At 40.3% G+C, this 24,907-nt stretch overlaps 1 protein-coding gene across 1 annotated transcript in view; it reads right to left on the minus strand.

Moving 5' to 3' along the window:
* The window catches only part of HDAC4 (histone deacetylase 4), a 423,752-nt gene that overhangs the window by 45,199 nt on the left and 353,646 nt on the right, over positions 1 to 24,907 (minus strand). The window contains exons 17-19 of the mRNA XM_070933431.1: positions 12,838 to 12,945; positions 10,187 to 10,242; positions 9,458 to 9,545 (exon numbers count right to left, since the gene is read on the minus strand). Of these exons, the coding sequence (XP_070789532.1) occupies positions 9,458 to 9,545; positions 10,187 to 10,242; positions 12,838 to 12,945 (252 nt within the window). The remainder of the gene's footprint in view (positions 1 to 9,457; positions 9,546 to 10,186; positions 10,243 to 12,837; positions 12,946 to 24,907) is intronic.

The raw sequence follows: 24,907 nt of genomic DNA on the forward strand, positions 1-24,907 counted from the left end.
TCAAGCTTGCTGTCAGCTGCCATGGAAATCGGGGGGGGGGGGGGGAAGCAGTGGGCATTTGGGAGGGGAAGTGTGCAGGAGGGGGAAGTAGAATTTCTGAAAAGTGATGAGGAAGCCAAGTCTCAAAGAGGACAACTTGGGTTCTTTAAAATTTTCAATGCCAAGTGTCCTGGCTTCAGAATGCATGAAGGAGGAACAGTACACCTGGACCAGAAGCTTCCCCAAAACATCTTCTTGGCCGATGATTGAACTCTAGTTGCCTGGATACTGGGGGGTGGGCTTTGGGGTTTGCTTTAATTTGTTTCTTCATGCAAATTTTGCTTCAGGTCTTGCCTGACGATTGTATTCAGTTCATTCCTAAGTAAAAGTACCTTTTCTCCAAATCTATGGCGTCAAGGGTTGTTCTTTTCTAGGGATTGAGTGGAGGGAGCAATGACAAAAAAGCTTTGGAAGAGGTGAGGGAAGCATTTAAAACCAAGCTGACAAGAAGCGTTCAAAACCAAGAGACTTAAAAATTGGGAACAGAGTCTACATGTCCATGAAATATCTGCAATCTAGACAGCCCTCCAAAAACTTGGGTCCAAAGTATGTTGGGCCTTTCTTATAAAGAGGGTTATTTAACCCTATGACTGTTGACTTTGAATTACCAAAAACCCTTAGGCGCATTCATCCAGTGTTCCACTGCAGTGTCCTAAAACCGGAAATCACTTCTTTCCTAAGTCCAGCAACAAAACCTGCTACTGATCCCATCATGATTGAAGGGGAACAGCATATTAAAGAAGGACATTTTGGACTCCCGCACATACCAAGGGAGATCCCAGTATTTAGTGGCTTGGGAGGATTTCCCTCTCTCCGAAACTGAATTAATGGACTCCAAACATATCAGAACTGCTTAAAAAGTTCCACAAACAATACCTGGACAAACCCTGGTGATCATCGATTAATTATGTGTTTGTATTTGTTTCTCCCTCTCCTCTTGTTTCCTGTATAGGACTAACATCACTGAAAGTGACCAGATGCTGATCTGCAACCTGGTGGCGTCCATCCAGGCCAGACTTAGATCCGCAGCTCTGCCTTGGCCCCAACCCCTGGGCATATGCATAGGAGGTGGTGAGCGTGCATGAGGGGCCCGGCATCCCTGGGGACTCCATTCTGAGCGCTTCCCTTTCACCAGGATGCCTACCTTCACGCGCTTGCCGCCTCCTGTGCACATGCCCAGGGGGCAGGGCCGAGGTAGCGCCACAGATCTAAAGCTGGCTGCAGTCCAGCCTGGATGGATGGAACTAGGTTGCAGATCAACCCCGTGGCTGCACCAGTATCTCATGCCCTGCTTGCAGGCCTTTCACTGGGACCACTCTGTTCCCATGTGGGAAAGTCATGCAGCCAATCTCTCACCCTCCCCTCGTCCCTTCCTGAGCACAGAGGAAGGAAGGAGATGGGAATGAGATGGAATGGGACCTTTAGACCATGGGGCTCTGCCTGCCAGGTGCGATCACCGGGGTTATGGGGGGGACGCAGCAGATGAGCAGCTATGGCGTGTGGCTTCTGGCATTGCGGGAGGGGGCAGAAGCAGAACTCAGAAGCAGAACAAAGGCAACGGAGGGGAGGGTAGACAAAAAGGGAAGCCACTGCTCCGTAGGTAATTTTTTTTAACCTGCCAGAAGCTCCGGACAGAGGTTTCCCATTTTGATCCCTCCCCCATTGCTGTCTGTGCATGGTCCGTCACACAGAGGTCCATCAGGTGCAGAGGGAATGATGGGAAAGAGGTCAAAATGGGAAGTCTTTGTCCAGAGCCTCTGGCAGCTTAAAAAAAAAAAGAAAACAGGGAAGGGAGGGAGGGAGGGAAAGAGGAAGGAAGGAAGGAAGGAAGGAAGGAAGGAAGGAAGGAAGGAAGGAAGGAAAGGCAACTTGGTTGGAGATGCCCCAGTTCAAAGGAGACAGAAATTTTGTGTTCTCTTTTGTCACAGACAGAACTTTGTTGGCAATCCAAGTTAACATTGGTATTCTTGAATTGTGAGCTCTTAACAAAATATTCCCTCCTTTTGTGTTGCAAACAGCCATTTCCAGGGGGAAAAACAAGACAAAGCAGAGTGGGGAAAAATATTTTCCTTTGCTATATTTCCAGTTTGAATTAGACCATGGCAGGGTCCCTACAGGACAGACCTTTTAAGCAATATATATAGAATATAGAAAAGCAAATAACTTACCTCATTCCTAAGTGCTAAAGCTGTTGCACATAAAAAACAGAGGAGTTCTGATCAACTATCACAGTACAGCCACAGCACAGGATAAACTTAGCCTGGTTTGTTCTCAGTCTTTTAAGTGGCCACAAACTACTAGCAAAAGTGGCATTTGATCACAGCAAAGAGGCATCAAGAAATGCTTCCCCTTTTGCATTTGAGCATCAAGAAGAGACAGGAAAGGAGAAAGAGAAAGAGGAAAAACTTCTTTTTCCCTCGAAAGGGGAAGGAAGAAAGAAAAGGAGAATGAAGAGAGAGAAAAAAAGAAGAAAAGTAAGTAAATAAGTAAGTACCGTATTTTTCGGAGTATAAGACGCACCTACCTTTTTTGAGGAGGAAAACAAGAAAAAAAAACTGCCTCTGCCTCCCAGCAATTTGCCTCCTTGCAGCAAATAGCAAACAGCCTGTTTCAGTTTCTTTTTCAGCACAGCCTGATTAGCACCAGAAAAAATTTTTTGTCTCTGCCTCCCAGCAATTTGCCTCCTTGCAGCAAACAGCTTCAGCTTCAGCACAGCCTGATTAGCACAAGCAGCTGATTGTCGGTTGGATCAGCCTCCCAATGATCAGCTGTTTCAGGCTGCAGAGATTGCCATAGCCTATTGCTGCCTCAATGTGACCATTTTCCGGGGGCTGGTGGGTGGGCGGGGCTACATTTGGTGTATAAGACACACCCAAATTTTCACCCTCTTTTATGGGGGGGAAATGCATCTTATACTCTGAAAAATACAGTAAGTAAGTAAGTTTATACTGAGAGGGAGGGAGTGTCTGAGGGAAGTCCTGTCTTAGCACTTGGCCATCAGCAGCCCTGCTACCTTTTCGTCATCCCCTTATCCCCTCTTCCTGACCTCTCCTGGTGGTCTTCCATCCTGTTGCTCAGGATGCTTTGGTTACAAAGCTAGATGTCCTCACAAGGAGAGGGAGACGGCCTCCCTCTGACCCACACACTTTGCCCTCCCACACACCCCATGAGCAACCTGACCAAGGAGAGTGAGCACATCAGCAGCAGCTTGAAGGAGGAGGTAAGTGCAGCTGCGCAGCCCCCTGGCGAAGGCTGGGCACTTGCCCTCCACTGCCCAGGGCTCCAGGCAGCCTGTGCCATCGTCTGGGGGTCCTCCGCGTGGCCTGAAAGGGATGGCAAGACTCCTCTGGTGGACAAGGGTTTGGGGCTTGCTCTGGTCTCTCCTTCCTCTGCTGGATACAATGGAAACCCCCCAGCCCCATGCGGGCCACCACAGCCCCCCCAGCCATGAGCGATATTGAGCTGCCCATCCCAGCCACACTCACCCTGGCCATACCCACCTGGCTCCCCAAGGTCAACCACAAACCTGATGTGGCCCTCAATGAAATCGAGTTTGACACCCCTGATCTAAGCGATTTTCACAACACCTATGCAGCTCTCCATTGACCAAAAATGAACTGGTTGGAGGAAGCACTTGGTTGAGGGGGGAAAATTTGTAACCTTTTGCGCAGGAACATTAGTTCTAGCCTGATTTTAGTGCAGCCAGCAACCTTTAGTAAAATAATCTATCACTTGAGAGTCTTTTTTTTCTAAGAAATCCGACTGGGGCAGGTCTGATACTCCACATCAGCACATTGGTTGTATGAACAAGTTTAAGTCCCGCCTTAGGCATGAAAGCCAGGTGAGTGACCTTGAACTAGTCATTCTCTCTCAGCCCAACTCATCTCATACGATAGGAAAAAAAATAGGAAAATAGGAAGAGGAATGTGTGCGCAATACATTCACTTCCTTAAGTTACTTGTAAAAATAATAGAGGTTGGAAACAAACAAACAAATAGCAGATACTATTGTTGTTACTTATTTCTCCACTTATTATTTCTAGATATTCTTTACCAAGTTCATTTACATAGAATTTAAGCTGGAATAATTTATTTCCAAGACTTTTAGATGAATATATGTGGACAAAGACTATAATTATTGCTCAGGAATTCCACACGATCTGTGGAGGGAGATAAATCCCTTCTAACATCCTTTTTCTCTGAAGATACCAAATAGAAGCCTGCTTGTCCTGGTTCTGTTACCTGCACCTTTGAACAAGTTTATTTTTTCCTAAGAGATGAATAGGGGAAAGATAAGCTATTAATTTTAAGTAATTCTGATAGGCTGTTGTACATAGAGTAAATAAAGAAAATCAATAGTTAAAAAAGCTGCATTCTTGCTTTTGCATTCAGTAAATGCTTGATGCTGTTTTCACTGGAGAAGGAACAAGACAGACAATTTAATGGATTGGGCATAGAAAATCTAGTGTTGTATTTGTCAATGATCTTTCCATGCATAATTGGCAGAAAGATTGAAATTGAATAAAAAGAGGGGTTTTTTTTGTAGATGAAACAATAGACTTTGAAAGGCACTTATGTACAACTAATGACGAACATTTTATTGCCAAGGTATATAAACTGTTCTTGAAAATGAACCAGGAAGATCTATATGTTAAAGAATGAGGGATTAAATGGGCAAAAAAAAGTCTATATCATGCTCGATCAATGGAAAAAAATCTGGATTAATGGATTGAAATTTTCATTGAAAAATAATTTGACAGAACTGTTTTTTTAGAAAATGATGTATTCTTGGTATTTAATTCCTGAGAAATTGTCAAAGATGTATAAGTGAAGATATCTGATCTTCCTTTATTCAACTTTGTGTATGTGCTGAAATGTAATCAATATGAAAATACTTTTTATCATCTTTAGTGGACATGTAAGACTGCCAAGAAATGCTGGCGTATGATATGTTTGATTGCAAAAATAGTAAAAATGGATGTAAAATTGAAACCAAAATCTTTTCTTTTAGGTATCATTTAGGTATCAATTAATTGAATTGAAGGAAAACATGGGATTCTGTTTATACATATGAAAATAATGGAGAGACTTGCACAGAGGTGGAAAAATACACAAATTTCCACAATTGAAGAGTGGATTGTGAAATTAATGGAATTTGTAGATTTGAAAAACTAAATGCTTTGATGAAAGCTTATCTAGCTTAGAGAACACTTTCAGACTTCCTCCTTGACAAAAATGTTTTGCTCTTAGGCTTCAATGATTAGAAATTGATTCTACAATTGCAGAAATATTGTTTCTTACTACTAGAAATCTACAATTACAGAAATATTGTTTCTTATTACTAGAAATCTACATTATATATTCTTTATATGTTAAAACTTAGAGTAAGAGATTATTTTGTTATATAATTCTATGCTATCTTGATTGTTTAATTTGAAATTTTTATATATGTTTATGTTTTTGTTTGAACCGAATAAGAAGTTATTTTACTTTATATTTGTATGAACTATTTTCTTTAGTTTTTTTCTTCTCAATTTTTAACTTTTTCCTCTTTTTGATCCCCTCTCCCCAATTTTTCCTTTTCTGTTTTTTATCTCTCAGAGGGAGGGAGGGAGGGCAACTGGAACGATTAAGGGACTGGAGATTAAAACATATGACAGTTACAGGAAGTGGACATGGCTAGTCTATAATGAAGAGAAGGACTAGGGAAGACATGATAGCAGTCTTCCAATATTTGAGGGGCTGCCACAGAAAGGAAGGGGTCAAGCTATTTTCCAAGGCACCTGAAGGCCAGACAAGGAATAATGGATGAAAACTGATCAAGAAGAGATTCAACCTAGAAATAAGGAGAAATTTTCTGACAGTGAGAATAATCAAATATTGGAACAGCTTGCCTTCAGAAGTTGTGCCTTCATCACTGAAGGCTTTCAAGAAGAGATTGGACTGCCATTTGTCAGAAATGGTGTAGGGTCTCCTGCTTAGGTGGGGGGGTTGGACTAGATGACCTACAAGGTCCTTTCCAACTCTGTTAATCTGTAATCTGTTAGTCAATGACAATCTAAAGAAGTAGCAAAATATTCTTATTGTTTTTACTATTTAGCGTACGATGTAAACATGACAGAAGTAAACACATATACACAGTCTACGTAAAAAAAAACCCTTCTATGGAGAAATTGCAGTGGCCTCATAACTGGATGTCCAATTCAGCTATCCAGGTGATTGCCTCTGGAGTTGCTTCATGCAGATCTTCTAGGGAACCAGAGAATGCATGTCATGGGCAATCTTACATAATATGCTTAATAGTTTGCATATCAGCACCACAATTGTAACAAGGAGAATTTTTCCATTCCCACTGATATAGGGCAGAGGCACTTCTTCCAGTATCACACCTAATTCTCTTCAATTTTGACCATACAAAGCAAGGCAGGTAAAAACCAGGTGATTTGGTAAAAGGGATCACAAGAATGTACTTTGGACCATTCCTCTCTCCAGGCATTCTCGGGATTAAACTGGATAGATGTTAATTGAATAGCTGTTTTCCAAGCTTACCTACGATTTCAATCTTGTGATGGGCTGCACATTGTCCTGGTGAATAGAGAGGGCCTTGTTGTTCAACATCCTTGACCATTAGTAAATGAGAGCTTGTTGTCTTGTGGGGTGTATGATATTGCTAAGTACTGGTAACCAGTACACAGGAGTGGGATGCAATGTACCAGAGATGTCTGGCGGAGTTTGATATCTATCATTTTGGTGTGGGCACTGTTAAGTCTGTTTAGGGTGACCCGTTCCCTGCTCCACCAGGAAGCGCGGGAGGACCCCTTGGAGGGTAGAGCCAAGGATTTTGTTCAGTATCTGTATGACAAAATCACTCAGTTCCGGGAAGATCTGGACTCTGACTGGGTAGTCTCAGGGGGAGGGACTGGGGCAGGTCTTGAGAATGTTATCTGGGATGAGTTTGATCCTGTGATCCCTGAGAACGTGGACAGGATTCTGGGCAGACTGAACGTGACCACTTGTTTATTGGACCCGTGTCCCTCCTGGTTAGTGCTGGCTTCCTGGGAGGTGATGCGAGGCTGGCTCCAGGGGATTATAAATGCTTCGCTGAGTGAGGGCCACTTCCCCGCTGCCTTGAAGGAGGCGGTGGTGAGGCCTCTCCTCAAGAAGCCGTCCCTGGATCCGGCAATATTGGCCAACTACCGTCCTGTCTCCAACCTTCGCTTCATGGCGAAGGTTGTGGAGAGTGTGGTCGCGCAACAGTTCCCACAATTCCTGGAGGAAACATCTTATCTAGATCCGTTCCAGTCAGGTTTCAGGTCTGGGCACAGCACGGAAACAGCATTGGTCGCGTTGGTTGATGATCTCTGGAGGGCTCGGGACAGAGGTTGCTCCTCTGTTCTGGTCCTGTTAGATCTCTCAGCGGCTTTTGATACCATTGACCATGGTATCATGCTGCACCGGCTGGAAGAGTTGGGGGTGGGAGGCACCGTGTTGCGGTGGTTCTCCTCCTTTCTCTCCGGCCGGTTGCAGTCTGTGTTGGCAGGGGGGCAGAGGTCGACCCCGAGGCCCCTCATATGTGGGGTGCCACAAGGGTCGGTCCTCTCGCCCCTTTTGTTCAACATTTATGTAAAGCTGCTGGGCAAGATCATCTGTGGTTTCGGGGTGAAGTACCACCAGTACGCTGATGACACCCAGCTGTATATCTCCACCCCGGACCACCCCAACGATGCCCTTGAAGTGATGTCTCGGTGTCTGGAGGCCGTGCGGATCTGGATGGGGAGGAACAGGCTCAGGCTCAACCCATCCAAGACCGACTGGCTGTGGTTTCCGACATCCCGATATAGTCAGTTGACGCCATCGCTGACTATTGGGGGCGAATCGCTGGCCCCCACGGAGAGGGCTCGCAACTTGGGTGTCCTCCTGGATTCACAGCTGTCTTTAGAAGAGCACTTGACGGCCATGACCGGGAGGATCTTTCATCAGGTTCGCCTGATTCGCCAGTTGCATCCCTTTCTGGATCGGGACTCCCTACACACAGTCACTCATGCCCTCGTCACCTCCCGCCTGGACTATTGTAACGCTCTCTACATCAGGCTCCCCTTGAGGAGCACCTGGAGGCTCCAACTTGCACAGAGTGCGGCCGCGCGGGTGGTTATGGGAGCAACATGGTGCTCCTGTGTGACACCTCTCCTGCGCGAGCTGCACTGGCTCCCGGTGGTCTTCCGGGTGCGCTTCAAGGTTTTGGTTACCACCTTTAGAGCGCTCCATGACTTAGGACCTGGCTACTTACGGGACCGCCTACTACCACAAAAAGCCTCCCACCGGCCGGTACGCTCTCATAGAGAGGGGCTCCTCCAGGTGCCGTCAGCCAAACAATGTCGACTGGCGGCCCCTAGGGGGAGGGCCTTCTCTGTGGGGGCACCTACTATCTGGAACAAGCTCCCCCCGGAGATATGGAGGATCCCAGATCTGCGCACCTTCCACTGTGCTTTGAAGACACTCCTATTCCAGCAGGCCAGCCTGGCCTAATTTTCTCCCCTTCTTTTAAATTTTTAAATTGAAATTTTAATTTGTTTTAAATTATTGGGAATTTTAATTGTCTCGGGCAAAATTATTTAATTTGGTTTTAATTATGTTTTTTAACTTTTGTATTTATGTGTTTTATTTTGTGCCTGTTCACCGCCCTGAGTCCTTCGGGAGTAGGGCGGTATACAAATTTAATAAAATGAAAAAATGAAAATGAAATGAAAGTCATACGCCAACTGTGGAATAAACTAAAGCCAAGGCTGTTGTCCATAGGGTGTTAGCATGTTAGTTGTTGGGGCTTTTCAATTTTGCAGCTGTTATATTTCCTAGTGTTATTGGAAGGTTAGTGATCTGTCCAATGTTACCCCCAGATACTTCAGAGAATTATTACATTGTAAAATACAGTTCCAGAACTTTACTGAAGGCTGGTAATTTGCATACCTATTAGTGTGGTGGAATTTGGCTACCTCTGTTTTTGTTAGGCTTGGTTGGAGTGGCCATTTTTTTGCAGTAGTCATTCATCTTCTGAAGATCGTGGGAGAGGATATCCTCTGCATCACTGAAATTGGTGCTATCTATTTTAGATAGCACCAAAGTAGATAGACTTTGGATCAGTGGTGGTATTCAAATTTTTTAACTACCTGTTCTGTGGGCGCGGCTTGGTGGTGGTGGTGGGGTCATGTGACTGAGTGGGCATGACCAACTTGACATAACTCATGCCCACACCTACTCAGTCACTTGACCCCCCCCAAGCCACGCCCACAGAACACGGTAGGAAAAAAATTGGAAATGGAGTCTGTGAAAATGGGCCTGGCAGCTACAAAAAAGGATACTCAGGTGGCTGATCCTGTTTAACCTAAAGGTAATGTATTTAAAACAAATTTTTGTTCACTCACCCAATCCACTATAAGGATTTTGTTCACATTCAGTCTCTGCTGGAGAAGTTTGGCGGAAATGGCTACAGAGTTAAAATAGCAAAAACCCCTAAAAGGAAATGGAATTTATAAATGAATGTATGAAATTCTGAATATAAGCTTCAAAAATCTTCCAATGGTAACAATAGTTTTACAATTTTGTCTATTGCTATTCAACATGTAGACAGGCTTATTTCCTGTATAGGCCTTTTAATTAAATTATACAATTATATTTTATATATTAAAAATACCAACAATCAAACCAATTCTTGTTTTAAATCCCAACAACACTTAATTGACCAAAAGAATCTTTTCAGAATCCTGTTTTCATCCACAACTTTTTGGTGGAAGCTACAATTTACAAAATATTATTTTCAGTAACCAAAAACCACAGGCGTTAAGTAGTCAACACAGAAATGCTGCCAGAAAGACAAAGCTAAATTTTCATGGTGTTTTATTTATATCTTTATTTCCCAAACCAACTGGAAAAACATATTAAATATTTGGCATTTCTGGAGGGATGAAATTGATGCTTTAACTTTCTGCACATCTTATGGCATCCATTTTGTCCTTAACCCCACCCTAAATTCTCCAACTGCTAAAACAAAAGACTCCCCCACTTCAAAGGCTTTTCTGGAAGATTACAAGTAGCCAATACATTGCAATACATCTAAGTGAAAATTCCCAGTCCAAACACAGTCACATACTCACATAGGGGTACTTTCTTCTGCATGGTGACCAGGAGGTCGAACTACAGCAAATCCATTCTATTAAATGGAAGCCAAATAAACAAACAAACAAACAAATATTAAATAAATTAATTAATTAATTTAAAAAAAACCTACCCAATTTGAAAGATTAGATGCTAAAAGCCCACATATTTTTCAAGCATGTAAAATTTCTGTAGCAAAATTACTGGATTGTTTCTGAAGTATTCTGTTTTCATATTAGTCAGATACAGATAGTCTTTATGACAATTTATGAGCGCAGAACTCTGGTCATTAAGTCACTGTGGTCGTAAGCTGAGTCATCATGTGACCAGACTTGATTTTATAACCATTTTTATTATGGTTGTTAAGCAAGTCACCGTTGTTGTTAAGTGAATCACAGAGTTATAAACCTGAATCCAGCTTATCCAAAGGGCATTTTTTGTGCCCCGTGACACTGCAACCAGTTGTAAATGTGAGGCAATTGCCAAGTGCCTGAAATGCTATGACCTGACCATGAGGGTTGATGCAACAGCCTTAATTTAGAGGACAGATTAAGTAAATTTTTCTAAAGCCATTGTAACTTTTTAAACTGTGGTTAGGTGACTAGTTCTAAGTTGTATTGGTTCAGAGGAGGAACCCATACAGGTATTCACATCAAATCATGAAATAAGCTGCCACAATTGTCTCAAAGGTGCTTTTTTCTTCAAAAGCAACTGGGCTATTTTTTCTTTGAGGAAGGAGAATAAAACCTTTCACTTCTCATCCAAGAATCTTTATCAGTTCTGATGGCGGGGGGGATGGAAGGATAGGTACTGACCCTTGAGACTGGATGGTGGGGAAATGGAAGAACAGATTCTGATAGGATGGTGGGGAGTGGGATGGAAGGATTGTATTTCTTTGCCTTCGTCTGGTCGTTAACACTCTCTCTGATAACTGTTGAGGTCACTTGGGATGGCTCAGGCTCTCAGGCTTGCCCTCAGGGTGCAATTGATTGTGGAATCTTTTTGGAACTGCTGCAAGGGTTGCATTGTAAACTGGAAATAGGTGGTGTCTAATTCCTTTCCCTCTGTTGAGGGGTGAGTGTTCAATTCTAACATAGATTATTCTTCTACCCCTTTTTCAAACCAATGATCCTCTCTATCCAAAATGTGGCCTTTGCTATCTTCAAAAGAGTAACCTTTGTTGTTCAAATGCAGATGGACTGCTGAATCTTGTCCTGATGGGTTTGATCTCCTATGTTGTGCCATGTGCTTGTGAAATGGTTGTTTTGTTTCATCAATGTACAGATCTGCACATGTTTCACTGCATTGTATTGCATATATTACATTGCTGTTTGTGTCTGGGTGTTTTAGTCTTGGGCTGGACACGCTTCTGACTTAGTGTATTCTTGGGTTTAAAGTACATATATATGTTGTGGTGGTTGAAAATCCCCTTGAGCTTTTTCAGATATTCCTGCTACATATGGAATGATGATGTTGCTACGTTTGTTGTTTCCTAGAAATGTCACTGCTCTTTCTTGAATTGTGAGGTAGGACAGGAGTGTTTTGGCACTGGCGAGGGCTGCAAATCAGGGGTGAAATGCTACTGGTTCGCTCCGGTTTAGGGGAACCAGTAGTTAAAAAAAGCTATGATTCAACGATCACCTGTGCTCTGCGGTTTAGCTTTGCTAAAAAGCAGGATTTCCTGCTTTCTAGGAAAGCTAAACCACGCGCCACAGCTTATCCCCCCCCTCGTTGTTCTACTTACCTTCCCAAGCCTCCTTTTGGTGCGTACTGCACATGCGCATGCACGCAACATGCACCAAAAGGAGGCTTGGGAAGGTAAGTAGAACAGCGAGGGGGGAATCAGTTGTGGCACGCAGTTTAGCTTCGCTAGAAAGCAGGAAATCCTGTTTTCTAGCAAAGCTAAACTGCGCAGCACAGGTGATCGTCGGATCAGAGCTTTTTTTAACTACCAGTTCGACTGAACCAGTAGCTTTTTAACTGAACCGGTTACTAAGCTTTTTAAACGCGCAGCACACATTTGGTGTGCATGCACACAGTGTATCTTTGGTGCCATGCGCACACACTTAGCACGCCACACGCATGTGCAGCCAGAGAACCATAGCAAACCGGTTCAGATTTCACCATTGCTGCAAATACCTTCATTCTTAACTGTTCTGATGGCTGGCACTGTGGCTGTGATGGGATCTACAATTGGTAGCTGTCCTGATGTACTGCAAAATTTAATCCTTTGGATAAAACATTCTTTTCTGTTGGAGTAAATACTCTGCCAGACAGATTTCTCATCTATCTGTCAGCTCTTTGAGACATGTCATTGTCCTCTCTCATCTGGATTGATTCTTCTGTTTTGTGTGCTTTTTCTTGTCAAAACTGTAGGGTAGAAAAGTTGTCTTTCTTTCTTTCTTTCTTTCTTTCTTTCTTTCTTTCTTTCTTTCTTTCTTTCTTTCTTTCTTTCTTTCTTTCTTTCCATCATTCTCCCTCTCTCTCCACCCCCCCTTATTATCCTGTGCTAGTTGTGCCTTCTTTATAAATTCTGTGACCTCCTCCAATACTTCTGTTGGAAGAAGTGATTTCAGTTTTTGACATTTTTAACCCAGTTTACTCTCACATGTAAAAATGAAAGCCAAAATATTATTAATACCAGACCAACCTTTAGTTCTCCTGCAGCTACTTTAAATACAAGCTCTATGACACAGCCAACAGCAAGACGAGCAGCACTGAATGAATGCACTTCATTCCAAATTGTATCATTGTCCACCTGAATAAAGATGGATTCAGAAATACTGTTATAAATTCTGAAACAATTTAGTCTACACAGAGGACTGCATGCTGATTACTGGAACTGTTAAATCATAACTTAAGTGTTATAATTATAAATGCAATTAATGATAAATACTGAAAGTGAATTACTCCCCAAGCTAAAACTGGTAGCACTGCCATCACAAATTTATATCCTTTTACTTTTCTTTAAAACTATCTTTAGCTACAGATAAACTGATTATACACTATAAGTGGAGTTCTTTAAATGGTTTATTTATTTATTTAGTGTATGGGAAATACATGGACTTATAGTGGTTCAAATGTTAATGTCTAGTCCGTCCAACCATTCAAGGACAGGGTGGTCTATGTTGAAAAAATCAGACATTGGGCCTGTGTAAACTCTTGATGGACATTCAGACACAATGTGATGGATATTTTGTCGAGGAGCACCATAGTCACACTGAGGGGTAGAGACAATACCCCACTTAAACAATGAGTCCTGGCAGACACCATGTGGTTATACTCATGAATTCATTTGAGACATGTTCAGATATAAGATTCTTGACAAGAAACATATCTTGTCTGTATCATATAATACATCTTCTAAAACACAGCTCCCAATATTTCACTTTCATTTTTGATATCAAAATTAAACTGCTAAATGTAGACAAATGGCTCTGACAAGGTGGCAATCCTGCATATATTGGTAGGAGAAAATCCTTTGGAAGAAGATCCTCTTGATTATGAGTATTTGGCTAACTGTCTATAGAATATGTTTATTAATATAAGACATTTAGGAAGTTCTTAGGAGGAAACAATTATCTTGCTTTTTCAGAACCTGACAACAACAACAAAAGTTTGATCTGTACAAAAACCAATTGTCCTATGCAGGCATAACAACATCATTAGACATTAAGAGTGCAAAAAAGAGAAATTAGAAAAGAAAACTGGGACAATTTAAGAAAATTGGGAGAATTGGCTTCTAAATTATTTTAGCGCTACCATTTTGTATATCATCTATTTTTCTTAGAACTAAGGTAGAGCTTATATCTTATAACTAGAGCAAATAAAGCAATCATTTTTGTATTTTAAAAGATTAATAGACATCCTCAAACATAGCTTGACCAAACTTTATCATGTGAATAAGAGATGACAAGACAGTCACCTATGTAAAAACGATTGCTCAATACAAAATAAAGACAGAGATAAAATATGAAACGCATTTGGAATCAGAATTTCTGAGTAAGTTTTGTATATATATTTTGTACTAATTGGTATTTTTTCTTGCCAATAGCAATAGCAATAGCACTTAGATTTATATACTGCTTCACAGTGTTTTACAGTCTTCTCTAAGCGGTTTACAGTGTCGGCCTATTGCCCCCAACTATCTGGGTCCTCATTTTAATGACCTTAGAAAGGATGGAAGGCTGAGTCAATCTTGAGCTGGTGAGGCTCGAAGGCTGGCAGCTGGCAGTCAGCAGAAGTAGCCTGCAGTACTGCATTCTAACCACTGCGCCACCATGGCTGAATACTGATTTAACTTGCATTTTTGGTAGGTCTTCAGTGGGCTGTTTTTAGACTATAGATTTGCCTAGTGCAGTGGAAGATAATTATATCCCAATCTCTCAATGAATTTGTTTCTATGTAATTTCACATACTGAGGAATTCAACTGTTCATTTTATTTTATTTTACAAAATGTAGAGATATTTGCCGCAGCAACGCTGGGATAGTTTCAAAATAATACTTGTATCACTAAGATTATTGAAAATTGTTGCCATGAAAACTAAAGCAACTTAAAAATTATTATGGTAAAAGTGAGAATATTTTATTTAATTTTGAAACTTTGTAGTTAATGATGACATAAAATTGGGAAGTTTAGGCAGCACCCAAAATGACAAAATTGAATTGAAATCAAATCTAGACAGACAAAGCTTGGAGAACAAGATGTGCTTTTACTGGAAAAAATGTAAAGGAGAAATATATATGGACACATACTGTACAAGTCCAAGAAGTTATGACTTGGAATCACAACACTGAAGAAAGTCTTGGGCCTAATCACTGACACTAAACAGAACATAAGCCAGCAATGTGAGATAACTAAAAGGACTGCATTAGAAGAAGTATTGTATTAAAAACATACAGAGTCCTTATTTTCCTCTATTCTGTGCTAATGGGGCCACATCAGTATGTACCATTTGGGGCACTACAAAATATTGACAGGTTACAACAGTTTTAGAGGATGACATCAAGGATAATTATAGGAACTAAAGGGCATGTTCTATAAGGACAAGATGGAGGAAACTGGAATGTTTAATCTGGTGAAAAGAAATCTGAGAGGAGGCAAGATACCAGTGTTCAAGTATTGATGAGTTTAAGTATAACTCTTGACCACTGACCATCTATTTCAGTACTAGAAGTATCTATGAAACACACTGATAATAAAAGTTTATTTGGTCAAACTCATAATGAAGTATAAAAACTTTCCAGATATCTCTGAAAGAAGCATGTTTACAATCAGGTGCCAGCCTGTCAACTAGAGACATGGCAAGTACAAATGTTGTATTATATTTAATGATACAGTATGTTTTATAGGGATAGGTGGAAGAAAGGTATTCCACTCTGTGTGAGATGCATTCTTTTATGTGAGTGGAAAAGTGAGACAAACTATGATTAATACAGGTGAAACTCAAAAAATTAGAATATAGTGCAAAAGTTCATTTATTTCAGTAATGGTGAAACTAATATATGAGATAGACTCATTACATGCAAAGCGAGATAGTTCAAGCCTTGATTTGTCATAATTTTGATGATTATGGCTTATAGCTCATGAAAACCCCAAATTCACAATCTCAGAAAATTAGAATATTGTGAAAAGGTTCAATATTCTAGGCTCAAAGTGTCCCACTCTAATCAGATAATTAAGCCATAACACCTGCAAAGGGTTCCTGAGCCTTTAAATTGTTTGTTTTATTTGATTTGTATACCACCCTACTCCCGAAGGACTCAGGGCGGTGAACAGCCAAGCAATAAGATACATAAATACAAAAATTTAAAAAACCAGTTAAAATCGAATTAAATCATTTTTTGGCCCAGACAAATTAAAACACCCCAATAATTTAAGAACAGATTTAAAATTTATATATTAAAAGAGGGAGGAGATTAGGCCAAGCCTGCTTGATGGAATAAAAGAGTTTTCACAGCGCGGCGGAAGGTGCGCAGATCCGGGATCCTCCGTATCTCTGGGGGGAGCTCATTCCAGACGGTAGGTGCCCCCACAGAGAAGGCTCTCCCCCTAGGGGTCGCCAGCCGACATTGTTTGGCTGACGGCACCCGGAGGAGTCCCTCTCTATGAGAGCGTACTGGCTGGTGGGAGGCTATTGGTGGTAGTAGGCGGTCCCGTAAATAACCAGGTCCTAAGCCATGGAGCGCTTTAAAGGTGGTAACCAAAACCTTGAAGCGCACCCGGAAGACCACCGGGAGCCAGTGCAGCTCGCGCAGGAGAGGTGTCACATGGGAGCGCCATGACGCTCCCATTACCACCCGCGCGGCCGCACTCTGCGCCAGTTGGAGCCTCCGGGTGCTCCTCAAGGGGAGCCCCATGTAGAGAGCATTACAATAGTCCAGGCGGGAGGTGACGAGGGCATGAGTGACTGTGCGTAACGAGTCCCGATCCAGAAAGGGACGCAACTGGCGAATCAGGCGAACCTGATAGAAAATCCTCCCGGTCACGGCCGTCAAGTGCTCTTCTAAAGACAGCCGTGAATCCAGGAGGACGCCCAAGTTGCGAACCCTCTCCGTGGGGGCCAGTGATTCGCCCCCAATAGTCAGAGATGGCGTCAACTGACTATATCGGGACGTCGGAAACCACAGCCACTCGGTCTTGGATGGGTTGAGCCTGAGCCTGTTCCTCCCCATCCAGATCCGTACGGCCTCCAGGCACCGGGACATCACTTCAAGGGCATCGTTGGGGTGATCCGGGGTGGAGATGTACAGCTGGGTGTCGTCAGCGTACTGATGGTACTCCACCCCGAAACCACGGATGATCTCGCCCAGCGGCTTCACATAAATGTTGAACAGGAGAGGCGAGAGGACCGACCCTTGCGGCACCCCACATATGAGGGGCCTCGGGGTCGACCTCTGTCCCCCTGTCCCCCTAAATGGTCTCTCTTTTTTTTTTTTTTTTTTTTAAAACAAACTTTATTCGTATTTAAAAAAAAGACATTTAAAACAATTATAAGAAAAACTGAACAAGTTTTTCTTAATCAAACACACAAATTACAAGTACATATACTATACATATATAGTGCTCAATTTCATCTATCAACTACTTTCTAATGTTATATATACATATATATATATATACGCACAGTGACTATATTTCCTTCTATATCTCTCTGACAGTGCAGTTGTTTATTTACATTGATTTCTCCTAACTTTCATCTCTAAGCATTCCCTCTCTCTGACTTATCCACTGGTACCAGCTATTCCATATTTTAAAATATTTTGAATCTTCCTTATCCTGTAGTTTTAGGGTTAGTTTATCCATCTCTGCGCATACATAGATTTTCTGTATTACTTCCTGATCAGTTGGCAAACGGTCTATTTTCCAGAGTTGTGCCAACGCTAATCTTGCCGCTGTTATAATGTGGAGTATTAGGTATTTTATGTCCTTCCTAATATTCTTATTGATCATGCCAAGTAAAAAGACTTCAGGTGTTAATTCAATTTCGTGATTTGTTATTTTTAATATCCATGTTTTTATTTTGTTCCAATATTTTTTGATTTTTGGGCAAAGCCACCAAGCATGGTAAAAAGTTCCCTGCGCTTTTTTACATTTCCAGCAAGCCGGGTTCACATTTGGATACATTTTTGCTAACCTTGCGGGTGGCAGATACCATCGGTACCACATTTTATAATGATTTTCTTTGTATGGTACCGATTTTGTCATTCTATAATTATCTTCCCAAACTCTTTCCCAATCTTCTAATTGTATATTATGCCCTATGTTCCTCGCCCAGGCTATCATCTGCCCTTTGACCAACTCTTCTGCCAGATCGAATTCGAGTAAATATTTGTAAATTTTTGAGATTAACTTCCCTTCTTTTGATTCTAATAGTTTGTCTAATCGATTTTGTTTTAAATCTATTCCTTCTTCCTCTTGGTCTTTTCTGTATCTTACTTTTATTTGCGAGTAGGGCCACCAGTCTATTCCTATTCCTTGTTCTTTGAGCTCTTCCCTAGTTTTCAATTTCCCCTGAACATCTACTATTTCCCTATATCTTAGAATCTTTTGTTTTGATAATATGTTGGGGTGAGTTATTGCTTCTATAGACGATAGCCAGCCAGGAATTTTCATATAGTGTTTTTGTTTAATTTGTAGCCATGTGTTAATTAAGGATCTCCTAATTGTATGGTTATTAAAATGTTTATATATTTTATTTCCTGAACTCCATATAAAGGCATGCCATCCCTTCATTAAATCATGCCCTTCTAAATTTAGCAATCTTTGATTATCTAAGGTTATCCAATCTTTAATCCATAATAAACTGGCAGCCTTGTAATATTTATCCCATGCCGGGAGTCCAAATCCACCTCTACTTTTATCATCTTGTAGTATATTCAATTTTATTCTTGATTTCTTCCCTTCCCACACAAATTTTTTAGTTATTTTATCCAAATTATCAAAGAATTTCTTATCCAATTTTATTGGAATTGTTTGGAATAAATAAAGGAGTCTTGGCAGTATGTTTGATTTTATTGCTGCTATTTTCCCCAATAAAGACAATTTTAGTTTCCCCCATTTTTCTAAATCTTCCTTTATTTTCTGGACTAAAGTATCATAATTGTCTTCTTTTATTGTTGTCGTTTTGGCCGTCAAATTTATCCCTAGGTATTTAATTTTTTTAACTGTCTGCAGACCGGATTCTTTTACTAATTTCTCTACTTGTTTTGTTGTCATGTTTTTTGTTATCATTTTTGTCTTTTCTTTATTAATTTTTAAACCTGCTACCTTTCCAAATTTTTCAATCTCTTTTATTAATTTTGGGGTTGTTTCTAATGGGTTTTCTACAAAAAAAACAAGGTCGTCTGCAAATGCTTGGACCTTGTAATCCTCTCTCTTGATCTTTAATCCTTGAATTTCTTTATTTGCTCTAATTCTGATTAATAAATTTTCCAATGTTAAAATAAATAGTAAAGGGGAAAGTGGACATCCCTGCCTTACTCCTTTATCTATTCCAAAAAATTTTGTTGGGTCACCATTCACCAAGACACATGCTTTCTGATTCTGATATATCGATATTATCATTTTAGTGAATCTTTCTCCAAAATTCATACTTTTGATTTGTTGCTTCATAAATTGCCAGTTAACTTGGTCAAACGCTTTTTGTGCATCCAGAAAGATCAGTGCTACCTGTCTCTCTGGATGCACCTCATAATATTCTAGAACATCCAATACTATTCTTAAATTGTTTTTTATCTGCCTTGTAGGCAGAAAACCATTTTGATCCTGGTGTATTTTATTTTGTAATATTATTTTCATCCTATTGGCAATTATGCTCATGAAAACTTTATAATCGGTATTCAACAAAGAGATCGGCCTATAATTTTTTATTAGTGTGGTATCTGTCCCCTCTTTAGATATTAAGGAAATGTATGCTTCTTTCCATGTGTTGGGTAGCTTTGCCTCCATTAGGGCCTCATTGTATATTTCTAACAGTATTCCATTTAATGAATCTCCAAATGTCTTATAGAATTCTATTGGTAAACCGTCTGTCCCCGGGGTTTTATTATTTTTTTGCCTCTTCAGTGCCTCTTTTAGCTCCCCCATCGTAATCTCCTTATCTAATAATTCTCTTTCTTCCTCTGTTAGTATTTGCAATCCCTCCCCTTTTAAATAATATTCAATTTCCTCCTCTGTTACTATATCCTTTTCATACAGTTTTTGATAATATTGGACTATTATGTCCTTTTTTTCCTCTAGGGCCCATTGAATCCTTCCCTCATCATCTCGTAATTTCTGAATTGTTCTTTTTTCTCTTTCCTTCCTCAGCCTATACGCCAGCCATCTCCCTGGTTTGTTTGCATTTTCAAAGTAATTTTGTCTTATATATTTCAATGCTGTTACATATTTCCCCTGTTCTAATATGTTTAGATTATGTTTTGCTGTTAACCAATTTAACCTTATTTTTTCATCCCCTGGGTTTCTTTGCAATTTACATTCCCAATTTTGAATTTCTTCTAATAATTTGTTATATTCTTTCTCTCTCTCTTTTCTCCGTTTTACATTATATGATATCGTGAGACCTCTTACATATGCTTTGGTTGTATCCCATAGGTTTTGTAGGGAAGTGTGTTGCTTTGTGTTTTCCTTATAAAACCATTCTAGCTCCTTTTCTATGTAATTCTTATATTCTTTTTCTTGCAGTATCTGTGTGTTCATAGTCCATCTATTCTTCTTTCTCTGCTGACCTTTCCACTTTATCATTATCGGGTTGTGGTCAGCCCAATTATTTGGTAAAATATCTACTTCTTCTATCTCCATTATTAACATCTTAGTTACCCAAATCATATCCAACCTTGACCATGATTTATGCGGATTCGAATAATATGTATAATTTCTTGCTTCGGGGTTAAGACATCTCCAGCTATCTACCATATCTAACTCTTCCACCATATCCATAAAGGTTTTAGGTAATACATTTTTTTTATTTTTGTTTTGCTGACCACATTCATAATCTTTTCTTACATCTAATATAGCATTAAAATCCCCAATCAGACAGACATTCTCCATTTTTTGTTCTATAATTTTCTCATGCACTTTTTTGTAGAATTCTAATTGTTGACTATTTGGGGCGTATATTACTACCAATAATATCTTTTTGAGCTCAAGATTTAGCTCTACCATGACTATCCTACCTTCTGTATCCACATACCTCATGTTACTGTCTATTCCTTCCTTGATATATACCACCACTCCTCTTTTTTTTTCCTCTGCCAATGAAACGTATTCTTTACCTAATTTTTTATATTGTATATATTTGATATCCTGTTTTCTTATATGTACCTCCTGGAGGTGCACAATGTCTGATTTTTGTTTCAAAATTTTTTTGTAAATTTGGTGTCGTTTGGATGGTGAATTGAGTCCATTAACATTTACAGATAGTATTTTTAAAGTCCGTTCCATTTTTTTTTTTTTATTAACTTTCCTGTTGTTTCTTCTTTATTTCTTCCTGTTCCTTTTTTTTTGCCTCTTGTCTGCACTCCTTCCTCTTCCTGGGTCTCTCCTTCATCTGCTTTCCCTCCTTGTTGTGGTGTTCTTTCCCGATCTCTCTTCTGTTTTCCTTTGATATATCGTCCTTCCTCTTCTTTATTACCATTTGTTACTTCAGCACCTATCATTTGGTCATATAATTCTTTTGCTTTGCTGTGCGAATCCACCTTGATTTTCTTTCCCTGCCACGTTACTAGCATTCCTTCCGGGGTTATCCATTTGAATGGTATATATCTTCTATTTAGTAACGTGGCCAGGAACCAATAATCTCTTCGCAAATCTCGTATTCTTTTAGGTACTTGCTTTAGGGTGATTATTTCTTTATTTCTATAGTACATTGGTTCGTCCTTTGTTATCTTATATACAATATCCCTCACCTTCCTTCTTACAAATCTTATGTGTACCTCCCGAGGGAGTTTGTTTTGTCGGGCGTAGTTAGTGTGGACTCGGTAGACTTCATCTAGTTCATTAATTATCTCGTCTTTTTCTCTCTGGAGTGCCTCTGCTATCATCTCAGCCATTACCATCGTCAGATCTTCCTCCCGGTCTTCCGCTACGTTCTGGAAACGCAAATAGAATGCTGCCTTCTCCATTTCTAATTGGGCCACAGTGTTCTCAAGTTCCTTATTTAATCCTGTCATTTTTGTATCTAATGCTTCTAATTTTTCTTCCGTCAATTCAGTTTTTTGTTCTATTTCTTTTATCCTTTGGTCATTTTTTTGAATGATTTCTTGTATTAAGTCCATTTTTCCATCAATCTTTTGAATGTCATTCTTGACTTCTCTCTTTACCTCGTCCATGTCTTTTCTGGATTGTTCATGATTTCTGGTCATACACTCTTGCATTTTGGCCATAGTTTCCTGAATTGTTATGAGCGTGACCTGCATTGTTGGCATATTAGGTGTACTGGGTTGCTTGTCTGATGCAAACATTCCCTCCAAGGTTTTCTGTGTCACTGGGGAGGCCACTGTTCCTGTTAAAAATGGTGTTGGCTTCTTAGCTGTTTTCAACGTGGTTGTGGTAGTGCTAGTCATTTCTTTCAAAATCTTGTATTGTTCTCCCAGTATTTTATCAACTTTCTCCCAAATCACCATCCAAATTTCTATAATTTCTATAATTCCTTTCTTTTCTTTTCTCTTTTTTCCCCCCTCCTTATAAAAGATCAATCCAATAAACCTTCTTTAAATAAATAAATTCTTTTAAATAATTAATTTTCTCTATATAAAATTATATATAATTCAGTTAAGAATGTGATAAGAATATAGATATAAATCTAAATATAAATATGAATATAAATATAGCTACAAGTATAAATATATATATAAATAAATATCTTATCTAATTAAAGACTATACAATTGATCAATTCTTAGTATCTTAATATCTAACAATTAGTTATTCAATAAAATCCACAAACAGAAAATATTCTAATAATATATACTGGTTAATATATAATAATTAATTAATTAATAGTAATATGATATTCTAATAATAGTACTTCTAAATCTCTATGTATTATAAATATTTTCTAAATTGATTAAATACACTCTATATTTCTTAATTAATTAATTCCAATAAATAGCATTAATATTAATTCATCTATACTTAAGTAAAGAAAATAATGGTAAGCTGGAGCAGTGCTTTTCAATGTTTTTGTTGGCCTCGGTGTGTTTTCAATAAAGAAAAAAGAAAAAACAAGTTCTTTTACAACTCTTGAAGTCTTTTCCAGTTACAGTATGGCGGCCTCTATTCTGCACAGTCACTGTATGTAATCCTTGCTTTGCCAAGACTTTCTCACTCCTTCCGCTCAGGCAGCTAAAAAAGGGGGTAAGAAAAAAGAGAGTCCATTCTTCTTTTAATCTCCTCTGTTTAAGTTATTTCTCCTCACCTTCGTTTTGTCTGTTTTAAAGTTTTTTAGACTTTCTTCGCTGCTCCGTATTTTGCCCCTTCCTTTTTGCTCGCCTTTTCAGTTGCCGCCCGGTTACACTTTGAGATCTTCCTTCTTCACGCTGTCCCTCCGGAAAGGAAAGAAACTTTCTCCTCGGTTTTGCGCCGAAATTAGTAATCCAAATTAGTTCCGTTTCTGTTCGACCTCAGCAGTTCTGCACTGTGCTCCCTCCTTTGCTCCCGATGGTCTCAATCGGCTCGTTCGGGTCTCTGGGCCGACTGTGCTCACCGCGCCAGCCGGCTTCTTCCCGAGCCTGGATTGAGGGCTCTTTACGGTACGGCGGGAGATCGCACCTCTCCTCGCCTCCCCCAAAGCTTCCCCTCTTTATTCCCGGTCTCTTCGGGACCGGTCTCCGCCAAAAGCAGGCACCAAAGCTCGGAAAATCGGCAACAGAGAGAGAGCTCTTCTCTTCTGTGCCGCCACGACTCTACGTCACCGCCGGAAGTCCTAAATGGTCTCTCAATCTGGTTCAGTAGGAATCACAATCATGGGAAAGACTGCTGACCTGACAGTTGTGCAGAAAACCATCATTGACACCCTCCATAAGGAGGGAAAGCCTCAAAAGGTAACTGCAAAAAAAGTTGGATGTTCCCAAAGTGCTGTATCAAAGCACATTAATAGAAAGTTATGTGGAAGGGAAAAATGTGGAAGAAAAAGGTGTACAAGCAGCAGGGATGACCGCAGCCTGGAGAGGATTGTCAGGAGAAGGCCATTCAAAAGTGTTGGGGACTTTCACAAAGAGTGAACAGAGGCTGGAGTCAGTGCATCAAGAGCCACCACACACAGACGGATCCTGGACATGGGCTTCAAATGTCGTATTCTTCATCAAGCCACTCCTGAACAACAAACAACATCAGAAGCGTCTTACCTGGGCTAAAGAAAAAAAGAACTGGTTTGTTGCTCAGTGGTCCAAAGTCCTCTTTTCTGATGAGAGCAACTTTTGCATCTCATTTGGAAACCAAGGACCCAGAGTCTGGAGGAAGAATGGAGAGGCACACACTGCAAGATGCTGGAAGTCCAGTGTGAAGTTTCCACAGTCTGTGTTGATTTGGGGAGCCATGTCATCTGCTGGTGTTGGTCCACTGTGCTTCATTAAATCCAGGGTCAACGCAGCCGTCTACTGGGAGATTTTGGAGCACTTCATGCTTCCTTCCACAGACGAGCTTTATGGGGATGCTGACTTCATTTTCCAGCAGGACTTGGCACCTGCCCACATTGCCAAAAGTACCAAAACCTGGTTCAATGACCATGGGATTACTGTGCTTGATTGGCCAGCAAACTCGCCTGACCTGAACCCCATAGAGAATCTATGGGGCATTGCCAAGAGAAAGATGAGAGACATGAGACCGAACAATGCAGAAGAGCTGAAGGCTGCTATTGAAGCATCCTGGTCTTCCATAACACCTCAGCAGTGCCACAGGCCGATAGCATCCATGCCATGCCGCATTGAGGCAGTAACTGATGCAAAAGGGGCCCAAACCAAGTACTGAGTACATATGCATGCTTATACTTTTCAGAGGTCCAATATTGTTCTATGTACAATCCTTGTTTTATTGATTTCATGTAATATTCTAATTTTCTGAGATAGTGAATTTGGGGTTTTCATGAGCTGTAAGCCATAATCATCAAAATTATGACAAATCAAGGCTTGAAGTATCTCACTTTGCATGTAATGAGTCTATCTCATATATTAGTTTCACCTTTTAAGTTGCATTACTGAAATAAATGAACTTTTGCACG

Source organism: Pituophis catenifer, unplaced genomic scaffold, assembly GCF_029215685.1.
Source record: "Pituophis catenifer annectens isolate HBS135680 unplaced genomic scaffold, rPitCat1.0.hap2 SCAF_1, whole genome shotgun sequence".
Lineage (NCBI taxonomy): Eukaryota > Metazoa > Chordata > Lepidosauria > Squamata > Colubridae > Pituophis > Pituophis catenifer.